Source organism: Physella acuta, unplaced genomic scaffold, assembly GCF_028476545.2.
Source record: "Physella acuta isolate Inbredline_101_S28 unplaced genomic scaffold, ASM2847654v3 ptg001325l, whole genome shotgun sequence".
Lineage (NCBI taxonomy): Eukaryota > Metazoa > Mollusca > Gastropoda > Physidae > Physella > Physella acuta.
This window is the reverse complement of record NW_026732840.1, coordinates 27,518-39,974: the sequence shown is the minus strand read 5'-3', so window position 1 is coordinate 39,974 and position 12,457 is coordinate 27,518. Positions and strand designations below refer to the sequence as shown.

General features: G+C 36.3%; 1 protein-coding gene across 1 annotated transcript; it reads left to right on the top strand.

Annotated features, from left to right (window-relative positions):
- Positions 1-7,063: 7,063 nt before the first annotated feature.
- On the top strand, positions 7,064-12,053 carry LOC131958397 (type-2 ice-structuring protein-like). The gene is made up of 6 exons (XM_059323407.1): positions 7,064-7,162; positions 9,569-9,674; positions 10,713-10,870; positions 11,013-11,068; positions 11,318-11,418; positions 11,667-12,053. Exons 2-6 carry the CDS (start codon positions 9,605-9,607, stop codon positions 11,744-11,746), a joined length of 465 nt encoding a protein of 154 aa, XP_059179390.1. The 5' UTR covers positions 7,064-7,162; positions 9,569-9,604; the 3' UTR covers positions 11,747-12,053.
- The last annotated feature ends 404 nt before the right edge of the window (positions 12,054-12,457 follow it).

The window sequence follows — 12,457 nt, the reverse complement described above, 5'->3', positions numbered from 1 at the left end:
ATAATACTTATTTATGAAATTTCTTCAACCTAGCTGTAACGGTACTCAAGTTATCGTGTTTAAAGACACATACACATATACACACACACAGACATAACTGAAAAAGTCCAGTTTTTCCGACTCGATTATGCGTACAACATCGAAATTTTGATACCTCTAGATCAGGGGTTCCCAACCTTTTTTTAACTCTAGAGCACATTCTATAATATCGGTAGGGAGGCGGGCACCACCTATTTTAAATCGACAAATTCCTTCCAGAGGCGTAGCGACCCTTCCCGGCGCCCGGGGACAAAACTTTCGATTTGCACCCCCCCCCTCAAACCTTCGATTTGCACACCCCCCCCCCCCCCCCCCTCAAACTTTCAATTTCCATCCCCCTTCAACCTTTCAATAATGGTTGCGAAAAAAATCTGTCTCTGTCGAATAGTGAGAGGCGGGCACATACAAATCGTTCGGCGGGCGCCATGGCGCCCGCGGGCACAGGGTTGGGACCCCTGCTCTAGATTTAGAATTTTGACCGATTATAATAAGTCCCATCTACCCCGTATGTGATGAATTACTGAGAAGTAAAACGGTGAAAACTGTCAAAATTGTATGTGATTTTTTTGCACGATTACAATGCTTCATCTATACTCTGTGTACGAGAAATTATAATTTAAAGTTAAAGTGCTGCAAAATAAATGCAGAAAAAAAAAGTTTAAGACAAGCTTTTAATTTGTAACTAGGCATACTGCCTTGCTTTGCTTAGGATGATTAACTGATTGGTTTATTGGTTTTTATGTAGAGTGCTAAAGTTTAAACAGTCTGAACCATTTCATATCATAAAACAGTTTCTGGAATATTCGCAAACTCACTACTCGCAGGTTATTAGAACTGCAAAAGCTTCCTGAATAATATAATTCCAATGTTATATTAAATTATTTTTAGCGAATATTTTTTTACCGTTTAATAGTTATACATTACTTAATTTATAACAAAATTCTTATCGAAACGAATGCTATACTATGTGATTTTCTGTTATTCTTTAAAATAGTATAAACATAATTTTTAAAATATTACTTTAAAACTATACCTCCCTTGAGCATAGACCGAATGGCGTAGTCTTTGTTTACTTTTTCATAAACAATGTCTATGTTTATATAAGACAACACGGAATGTGTACAAATCTAACGACGATATGGATTTTTTTTCGACGGTAATAACTTTTCTTTTTTACCCACTAGTGTCAGTCTCTGACCTCGCAAAATATATGAGGAATCGTTCACTAAGTATTTTATATAAAGCTAATATAAGGAGAATTTTATTCGAGGTCTTTTTTAACCCTCATTGAGGGCTTTGAGTCTGACCAATTTTTTTTTCCATACAGCGTAGTCATCTATAGAAGAACATGCAAAAGATTAGCCAGATGTACAGAGGTTAATACCCTAAAATCTTTGTTAAAATTACCTTCTTTTTTTCGCATAAATTACAAAGATTATATAGGGAAATACGACTGGTCAGTTTTAATCTCTTTGCAGATTCCTTCTGGATATGGCGAGTTTTTTCTGACACCCCTAGGCGTTTTCTACGACCTCACAAAATATAAAAGGGGAGGGGGGGGCACGAGACAGGAGCCTGCCAAATTTGAAACGCTTACGGCCCCGGGAACTGCCCGATTGGCCACACGACCACTTTGCTTTGTATATGTAGATGCACTAAAAAGTTGAAAATAAACAACTATTTAAATAGCTATAGAAAAAAGCGTGAGTCTCTCCTTAAATGCTGGTAAAGGTATCCAATAGATAATAAAGTGACCAACACTTTTCTTTATAGTTATTTAAATAGTAGTGCGTCGTTTATTTTCTACTTTTTAATGCACTTTAATATAAAAGCTTTTTATGAAATTGTTGTTATACATTTTTTTTGTTTTGTTTTAGTGATTAACTTTTTGCCTAAATTACTATTAAGTAATGTGATTTTTTTATACTTGCCTGTTTTAATTTAAGCACATATCTTAATTTTATGTTTTTAAATACATATTTATATGGATTTTGGTTAATGTGTTTTTTAAAATGTATATGTAGATGAATTTTAGTGATATTGGTTTTACTATTACATATTAAGAGGGATTTTTGGTTATGGTAATGTTACAATTTAAATTTGCCTTTGGTGTTACTGTTCCTTTCACTTATTCCCTTGCTTCCAGATGACATATTTGTGTGCTTTATGTACGTTTTATACAACTTTCACAGTTGAGTTAACTCTTAAAAACATGTATGTGTATTAAATTTATATCAAAACCTTAACGTGAACGGATAACGAGAACTTAATTAATTTAATTAATTTTTTAGCTTAATTTATTTTACATTTTTAATTTTTAATAAAATGTGATCAATTCAAAACAATAAATATTTGAAGAGGCTGACGTGTGATGTCAATGGGGGTGGGAGGGGGGCTAGCATATTGTGTCAATGTGTAACGTGGGGGGGGGGGGAGGTGGTAAATTGTATCGATGTATTATTGGCAGTTTTTACTTAAAGCTCGAAGACCTGGAGGCTTACACTCTCTCAAATAAAGACCAGTGTCATAACACGAATCACCAGCCAATAAATAAGGATATCAAAACCCGTAAATGGATTGGACATACCCTCTGAAGAGAAGAATATAATATCGCGTTGAAAGCTATGAAGACCGGCCTATGAAGAAAAACGTTATGAGGATGTCTAACTGGGTTCGGGAGGGGGACGGCGTGTTTATATTGGGGCGTCATCCTAATTAGCTTGGGAGGCACGTTTCTCTTTACACATTAAAAAACATTATGTCATTAATGGGCGCCCCTAAAACTGTAAGTTATGCTACATAAATATATAGTTATAACAAATCTCACATAAAAAAACACAATTTTAAGGAAACAGGTTTTATTATATTCACAAATCACAACAAAATCTCGAATAATAAAATGCACTAATAGTTTAAAAATAAATTTAGTTTGGTGTTTAATTTCTAAAGCTATATGCTGGTTTACAAAAACAAACAATCCTCTTAGGAAATAGCGGTCCATTGGACAGAATGTGTCTCGACCTGGGCACACAAAGGGAAGGTGTATTCAGTACTTTGCCTTAACTTTCCTAGCCTCCACATCCTCTTTCATCACACCTTCCCCGTCACCAATCCCATGCCACCATGACTCCCATACCATATAGCACCCTTAAACGCATCTCCTTCGCCCCCATGACCCCGCCCCTTTACACCCACTACCCGCGTGGCGTCACATGTTGTTGTTTTTTTCAATTAAAAAAAAATGTAAGTACTTATAAATCAACCCTTTTCTGATTATTAAAAAAACAATGCCTTGCCTAGAATTAATCCTCCCCCTCCCCTATTACTCTTCCTCAAGATCAACTTTGTTACGTTATTTTGTTTTTACTTGTACTTATGTGCTGCTGGATTATGTACCCCTTATTTACATAAATTTTGTACTATGCTATATGGTCTAATGAAACAGTCTTTAGTTTACTTATTTAATACAATAACACAGCAACCACAGTGAAAAGAACTCAGCGTGACAAGCAGACCGTTGACAAACGATTACCCTCGTCTACAGTCATCTGTCACTCAATAGTAACTAATTCTACAATAAAAAATATTCCAAACGCAAAATACGCCTCAGTTTTTTAATGGGTTTCGTCAATTACAATAACCCTTCTTTTGTTAATTATTCCTGTATTTAAATTAACCACAATACAAATATTGTTTTCGTTTCAATTACCTCGGTTTATTTATGTAACTTCTGTGTAATTACTTTACAAAAGTGTACATATTGTAAACAAATATTTCAAGAGCTCATTAACTCTGATATAGGTACAAGTGTAAACCTTTTTTTTTCCTGTTTAATGTTTGTAAATTAACAAAATGGTGTTGATGTTTGTAATTGAAAGTACCAGAATTTAACGGAAAAAAGAGATGAAGAATTCTCAAAACAAGATTATATCAGGCCCGAACTGATAAGAGCATATATGTATTTGCCAATATATATATATATATATATATATATATATATATATATATATATATATATATATAGGTGGGGGCTTAAAACATTTTTCGCTTCCGGGGGGGGGGGGGTGTCTGTTTACATGCTGCCAAAAAAGGAATGCAGTCAGGGTCATCAGAACCTCATCTAGGAGAAATACTACAAATCTATCAATGCTCTTTGTAGACACTTTCAGTGTGAACTCGTCCGTAACACCCTGGTAGGAACACCTGGATACCGTGTAACCAAGTCAAGGAATGATGCACAGTGTTGTGCTAGATTACCAAGATCACGGGGAAGAGAGGCAAAACAACGACGAGCTGGGTTTTTTTCTTGAAGCGAAGCGGGATGTGAAAGTTTCTGCAGATGTTATTTTAGATTTAAATATGTAGCTGCATCAATGCATGTCCCCTTGTCGAAGCCTAGTAAAACATGCTGCTGGGTACGCTAATTAGTCGCTATTCTTCGTAAAGAATCTCTACTGAGTATGCGTCGAAATAGTTCATATGACCAAACTGCCAATGCGCGTTTTACTAAACACATATACTTTATAATATACGAGCCGACCCGCTGCGTATCATACGCCGCTATTTAGTTGTTTTTTTTTTTCTACTTTTCAGTAATTTATAATTTGTGAATTCAACAGTACCAATGCTGCCACTGAAAAAACACTAAACCGCCCTCCCCCCCCCCCCCCCCCCACGTGAAAACAGCCTCCTCTTAGTTACCTCCTCTAAGTTTAAAATCGTTTCAAACTAAATTATCTGCCCCTAATAGCCGTCACCAAACCCGTCTCTATGATTGTAAAATGTAAACAGCGTGACCACAGCTCACCAGAAAATGTGGGGTGGGGTGGGGGTGGTAGTGATAGTGATAGAAAGAAAGAGAGGGGACTGCAAGGAGGCGCTTGCAGCTTGTTTTCTAACGGCTCCCAGAAGAGAATTATATATATATAGATAAAGAATTCAATGACCTACTTAATGTATACATTAATTATAAGCATAACCGTAATCCAACAATGAAAATACAATTGATTTTAGAAATGAACACTCAGTAGTAGGCTAATTACAATCTAAAACAAATTTTTTTTCAAAACGTCTGTTATCGGAGAATAGTATACACCATCATCCTTAAATTACATAGAATTTTTTTTTATCCAAATTCAAACCAGGAAGAGTTCTCTCGCTTTTTTTAAATAGGGGAGACTACTACTATAAAAATAATATAACACTAAAAGTTCCCGTTCTTAACGTGATTTAATTCTCAGAATTTTCTTAGATGTGTACATTATCTCAAAGTTCTGCTGATCTGAATTTTACATCTTGTTTTTTAAGAGACTTGGCACATTGAGGATTAGCAATTGGCGTCTTGATGTCCTCCATTTTGTATTCCCCTTTTAAAGTAAAAAAAAAAAGTTTCCCTTTCAAACCTGACGGTCTATGCGGCAAGTGAAGTAGAGTTCACTTGTTTCTGTGAATTCGGCATATGAAAAGAAATTGTGGTCAGCACTATGCCCAGTCGCCTTTACTTTCCCTAACGTGACTTTGGTACCCATCAGAGTTGGGTGGACTCAAGGACGGACTACTGACTTGAACCCGGATTCGAACTCGAGACTTACGGGTTAGCAGTCGAGCTCTCTACCGCTAGACCACTCCGTCCGTACTGGCGAAATATGCTTCCTGACGCCCACATCTTCTCCAGTCAATTGTACCCCACTGTTCACCATATAACAACAGCATCCACCCCTACATTGTCTGTAGAATGTACTTATTTTACGTTCACGGATTTTGTTCTTTGATAACTGTCTCACATCGTCATCATAGAGTGTATATCACGCCCATTAAATTACCCTCTCATACCTGACGATCTATGGGGCAGGTGTAGTTGAGTTCCTGTTTTATAAGCAGGGTTTGTGTGGTCAGCACTCAGCACACCCGACTATATTTTCCCTTTATTCCTTTAAGTTAGTAACGTACCCTTCTTGTAATCACAGACGTCACAAAGACTTGAGCAGGAGCATAACTATACTGCTATCGAATTATAATAGGGAACTCTCAAAATATATTTAATCAGCATGTTTTAACAGAGAGAGGCGTAGCGACCCTCCCGGCGCCCGGGGACAAACTTTCAATTAGGCGCCCCCCCCCCCCCGGGAACAAACCTTCAATTTTCAATTTGCACCCCCCCCCTCAAACTTTCCATTTGCACCCCCCCCCCCCGCCCCATATATTGTTTTTTATATTTATAATGCAAAACTGCACCTAAAATGATATTTTAATTTGTTTTTCCAACCCATTTTGGCGCCCCCTATGGTCGGCGCCCGGGGACATATGTACCCCCCTGTACCCCCTGCCTTCGCTACGCTTCTGTGTTTTAAACAAGTGAGTGCATCTGTTGTCTGTTTTTAAATTGGAGTGTTAATGCCTGGAATTGAACGGCTTTGTTGTGCTAACGACGCGTTACGAGAAATAGCGGATAATCGGAAGTATAGCAAAACTTTAACATCAATAATTTTTTAAATGAGATTTACAGCTACACGGCTGGTTTTTAAAAATTATTATTTTATTTTATTTAACTAGAACTAGGAAAGAAGCAATTTAGTTGTGTGCATATCTTTTAAAATAAAATAACTACTTCTTCTTCGTTCTTAGTTATTAGTGTTGAAGGGGATCGAGATTTATCTGCCAGTGGGTTTGAACTCGAGACTTTGTTCGAATTTATCAACCATGAGCTTTTTGCCGACTCGACCACGCCTTCAACACAATTAAGCGTTACGTGTCAACTGGTTATGCGCCATTGAGGCCATTGACTCCGATTTCAGCCTGCTTTTCTTTTTGCTTCCATAGGCTTTGTCCAACCAAGAACAAACTACAAGGCAGCAGTTGTTTAATTTTGGAGTTTAAAATAACTTGATTTAACATATACACATAATTGTTGTGTGTCGGTAAACTTGATTTATCCCCAGTTCAAGGCGACCTCCACTCTCAATCAAACTATGAAATTTAAGGGAGACGCCTCTGAGAACAATCTTGGGGAAAATGGGGTAAGCTCTAGCAATTAAAGTTGACCAATCACAAGCGTACAACTCACCGTAAAGAGCAAGTAAAGAGGTGGCTCACATAATCACAGTTTACGTGGCACAAAGTACTGGTAAGTCGTATTATCAATTTAGCGCTGGTTTGTATAATGTTTTAGTGAGGGAAAATTTATTATCGTGGAAAGGAAACTCGTTGATAGTGTATGTTTTTTTTTCGTGTTTACCTGCCCGTGTAAGACTTACAAGTTTTGATATATGCATTGTCACCTACACACTCTAGTTCTCATGTCAGACAAGTTTTGATATATATATGGTCACCTACACACTCTAGTTCTCATGTCATACAAGTTTTGATATATATATGGTCACCTACACACTCTAGTTCTCATGTCAGACAAGTTTTGATATATCCGTTATCACCTACACACTCTAGTTCTCATGTCAGACAAGTTTTGATATATATATGGTCACCTACACACTCTAGTTATCGTGTCAGACAAGTTTTGATATATCCGTTGTCACCTACACACTCTAGTTCTCATGTCAGACAAGTTTTGATATATCCGTTGTCACCTACACACTCTAGTTCTCATGTAAGACAAGTTTTGATATATTCGTTGACACCTACACGCTCTAGTTCTCATGTCAGACAAGTTTTGATATATCCGTTATCACCTACATACTCTAGTTCTCATGTCAGACAAGTTTTGATATATTCGTTGACACCTACACGCTCTAGTTCTCATGTCAGACAAGTTTTGATATATCCGTTATCACCTACATACTCTAGTTCTCATGTCAGACAAGTTTTGATATATCCGTTGTCACCTACACACTCTAGTTCTCATGTCAGACAAGTTTTGATATATCCGTCGTCACCTACACACTCTAGTTCTCATGTAGGACAAGTTTTGATATATCCGTCGTCACCTACACACTCTAGTTCTCATGTAGGACAAGTTTTGATATATCCGTCGTCACCTACACACTCTAGTTCTCATGTAGGACAAGTTTTGATATATATATGGTCACCTACACACTCTAGTTATCGTGTCAGACAAGTTTTGATATATCCGTTGTCACCTACACACTCTAGTTCTCATGTAAGACAAGTTTTGATATATTCGTTGACACCTACACGCTCTAGTTCTCATGTCAGACAAGTTTTGATATATCCGTTATCACCTACATACTCTAGTTCTCATGTCAGACAAGTTTTGATATATTCGTTGACACCTACACGCTCTAGTTCTCATGTCAGACAAGTTTTGATATATCCGTTATCACCTACATACTCTAGTTCTCATGTCAGACAAGTTTTGATATATCCGTTGTCACCTACACACTCTAGTTCTCATGTCAGACAAGTTTTGATATATCCGTCGTCACCTACACACTCTAGTTCTCATGTAGGACAAGTTTTGATATATCCGTCGTCACCTACACACTCTAGTTCTCATGTAGGACAAGTTTTGATATATATATGGTCACCTACACACTCTAGTTCTCATGTCAGACAAGTTTTGATATATCCGTCGTCACCTACACACTCTAGTTCTCATGTCAGACAAGTTTTGATATATTCATTGTCACCTACACACTCTAGTTCTCATGTAGGACAAGTTTTGATATATCCGTTGTCACCTACACACTCTAGTTCTCATGTCAGACAAGTTTTGATATATCCGTTGTCACCTACACACTCTAGTTCTCATGTCAGACAAGTTTTGATATATCCGTTGTCACCTACACACTCTAGTTCTCATGTCAGACAAGTTTTGATATATCCGTTGTAACCTACACACTCTAGTTCTCATGTCAGACAAGTTTTGATATATGGTCACCTACACACTCTAATTCTCATGTCAGACAAGTTTTGATATATCCGTTGTCACCTACACACTCTAGTTCTCATGTCAGACAAGTTTTGATATATCCGTTGTCACCTACACACTCTAGTTCTCATGTCAGGTCTCTAAAGTGAAGCAAGTGTAGCAGATACTATCTCTATCTGCCAGCATCGGATTCCTATTTAGCTTTGTATGATAATTAAGATTTCAAAGAGTGTTGAATATAATGAGCTAAACATTTATGTTTATGTTCCATACCAGTAGCGTAGAGAGGGGGGGGGGCAAATTCGTCCCCGGGCGCCGACCTTAGGGGGCGCCAAAATGGGTTGGAAAAAATAAATTGAAAGGTTGAGGGCGGTGCAAATCGAAAGTTTGAGGGGGGGGAGGGGGTGCAAATCGAACGTTTGAGGGGGGGGGGGGGGTGCAAATCGGAAATCTTGAGGGGGGTGGGGTGGAAATCGAAAGTTTGAGGGGGGGTGCAAATCGAAAGTTTGAGGGGCGGGGGGTGGAACTCGAAATCTTGAGAGGGCGGGTGCATATCGAAAGTTTGAGGGGGGGGGCTTGAGGGGGGGGGTGCAAATCGAAAAGTTTGTCCCCAGGCGCTGGGAAGGGTCGCTACGCCTCTGTTTCTTACACATATCATAGATTTTATACATCATTGTTCAACAGCTATTTCAGATTTAAGTAGAACAACTTACTATAAAAATGAACCGTCTGCAAGACTGGATGCTTTATTCAGCGATTTTATTTCTACATTTTCAGCTATTACATGCAAGTAAGAACCAACATACAATATAAACCCATAAGCATAGCAATATGTATAAATGAAAAATTGTTCTTATTTTCGTGCCAACAATTACCAATTAACAATGTATTAAGAGTTCAATTTGACATATCTGCCTTGTAACTAACATAACTGAGTTTCTTTTTATAAGTTATCATCTCTTTGATATAGATCGTTAATACCTTAGAAAGTCTTAATACAAAATATAGTAAAATTACATATAAAAATAAAAATAGAAATTAAAAAAAAACATTAAAAAATCGTCGTAAGTTTTTAGTATGTGGTTTTACAGTTTGATATTTACAAGACGTTAGGAGCAACCTACTTTTAATGAAATTTAAAAGGTTGGCACATATTGTTATTTCCACGTCAAAGGCAGACATAAGTTTAAACGAAGTCCTACCAACAGGCGAAAAACTATTTAACTGCATAGTTTTACACGCGATTCATTATCAGAGACGTTTCTGTCTATACTACGAATATGTTACCCGTGTGTCTACTTTGGCGTTAAAGTAACAATATGTAAAAAATTAACTTTAATAGTTGTTAGTTTGTACTACATAACTACTACTGTTTTGCAGGCACTGTTATTATTAACAAATATGTAAAGCGACACTGTCTTTTTTCTTACATTTAATAGTATACTACGTGCTGTTTGACTATTATCAGTTATATCAAAATATTTTTTTTTCGGCGGTTGTTTTTTAATCTTAGTTTTGATAAAGTTTTCTAAATATTTCACTTAATTAGATAGTTCCGTCATCGATTACAATCAAAATAAAAACAGTAATGTCACCTACTTTTTCAAATAGCAGTATTTCTATAACTTGATGTAATAATTAAAACTTCCCTACTAAATTGTGTTGGTGTAGTTTTTATGAACCTCAAATTCCACGCTAAACAATGTGCAATTTAACATATACATGACTATTTTCGAATTGGTGAATAGTCATATTTAGCGTTTGCAAAATTTATTTAGACATTTGAATTATAAATTCGACACTAATTTTTTTTTTCTAAAAATTGAAGTTAGCTGCCCTGTTGGCTGGCACTATTTTGATGGGAGTTGTTTCTTTGTTGAATTTAATGATAAAACGTGTTTAAAAGCGCAGCAAGACTGTAGTAAGCACGGTGCACACTTAGCCAAACTTAACTCACAAAAAAGGATTGACTACTTTAAAGCAAAGGTAAAACTAATTCTAAATCTACCAATTGATTTTATTTTTAAAAAAAAACAACTTTTCTATAGATGTTAGATGCATTTTTTTCTATCATATAAAGTAAAACAAATATGCAACATACAAAAAAGAGACATTTTTTTTTTTACAGAACGTTCGATACATCTGGATTGGACTGCACAAACACGTTTCGACCAACACCTGGAGGTAACGTTTTAAATCGTGCTTCATATCAGTGGCGTAGCGAGGTCGGGTGTCACCCGGTGCGGTCCGCACCCCCCGCACCCCGCCCCCCTTGCTACGCCTCTGCTTCATATTACACATTATTAACAACAGACAAAAAAGTTTGATATTGAATAATCAATACTCTGCTAAGCTGAAAGTCTTGATTTCGGATCTCGTTCTCTATACCTGAAATGTATTTTTAATTCTTTTAAGTTGTATTAATTGATTCAGATGGCACAATGAGAACACAGCCGCCACTTTCACAAGATGGGATGTAGCTGACGAACAGCCTGACAATCGCGAGGACGTCTGTATAAATGCTCGTTATTTAGGTTGCTATATTATGTTTTGCTATCTATAAACTTTGTTTCCGTTATAATTAACACAACGGTTTCGATAACAATTGTAACGTAATGCATAACAATTTTTGTTTTATAGTCATGTAGATAAATTGGTAAAAAAATATTTTTACCACTTTACAATACAAAAAATTTTTAAAAAAAATTAATACATTACTTGTTCACAATTATTATTTATTAAATAAACCATAATGGAAGTATGTTTATATTGTTCTTTGCAGATAAATGGCATGACCAGAACGGCGAACACAAATCCAATTCCGTTTGCGAGAAACCAGTTTGCAAATGTAGAAGAAAATAATGCGCCCTAGACCCATGTCTGTGCTATGCTATTTGCGCTCTAGCCAAAAAATAGCATAAAAAAACAGCTAGTTCGTCGAAACTATCCACAGTTTTAACATTTCATTATGCTAATTATTTTAAATTTTAAGCAATATTTTACACCTAAAATCTTGAAATAAATCGTTTATGTATCGATACTATATTCGATAAAGAGCTTATTTCAATATTTCAGTGGTGTTGAACTTTAAGGATACTTTGGCAAGAAAATTTTTTTATTTTTTTTTTCTCAGGTGCTCTTAATATTTCAAATAAAATAAAAGAGATGCATTTTAAAATCCACACAAATCGCTTTGAATATATTTGTTAAATTAGCTTTAGATGTGAGTAATTAGAAATTAGATCCGTGTTAACTGCATTTAGTAAGTTAAATTTATTAGTTATTAAACGCTGAATTATAGTGTATCATAATATATTACAATTACATGTGCTTCTTAAACTAAAAGTATATAAAAAAAAAATGTTAACATTGAACCCCCTCAATGTGCATCCCCCTCAAGCTTTTAATTTATTTTTCCAACCCATTTTGGCGCCTCCTATGGTCGGCGCCCGGAGACATATGTCCCCCCCCCTCGCTACGCCTCTGATCTAATACTTTGGTGAATTTCAGGAAACACCCGACTCATTAGGCTTACGATAGGATTTTATCAGTGGGGACGATATAACTATTAAG

Excerpts from the sequence above, each read along its gene's own strand:
- LOC131958397 (XM_059323407.1), top strand. The coding sequence starts at position 9,605 with ATGAACCGTCTGCAAGACTGGATGCTTTATTCAGCGATTTTATTTCTA. Across the intron at positions 9,675-10,712 it reads TTTTCAGCTATTACATGCAA|TTAGCTGCCCTGTTGGCTGG; the intron begins GTAAGAACCAAC and ends TAAAAATTGAAG. Across the intron at positions 11,069-11,317 it reads GTTTCGACCAACACCTGGAG|ATGGCACAATGAGAACACAG; the intron begins GTAACGTTTTAA and ends TAATTGATTCAG.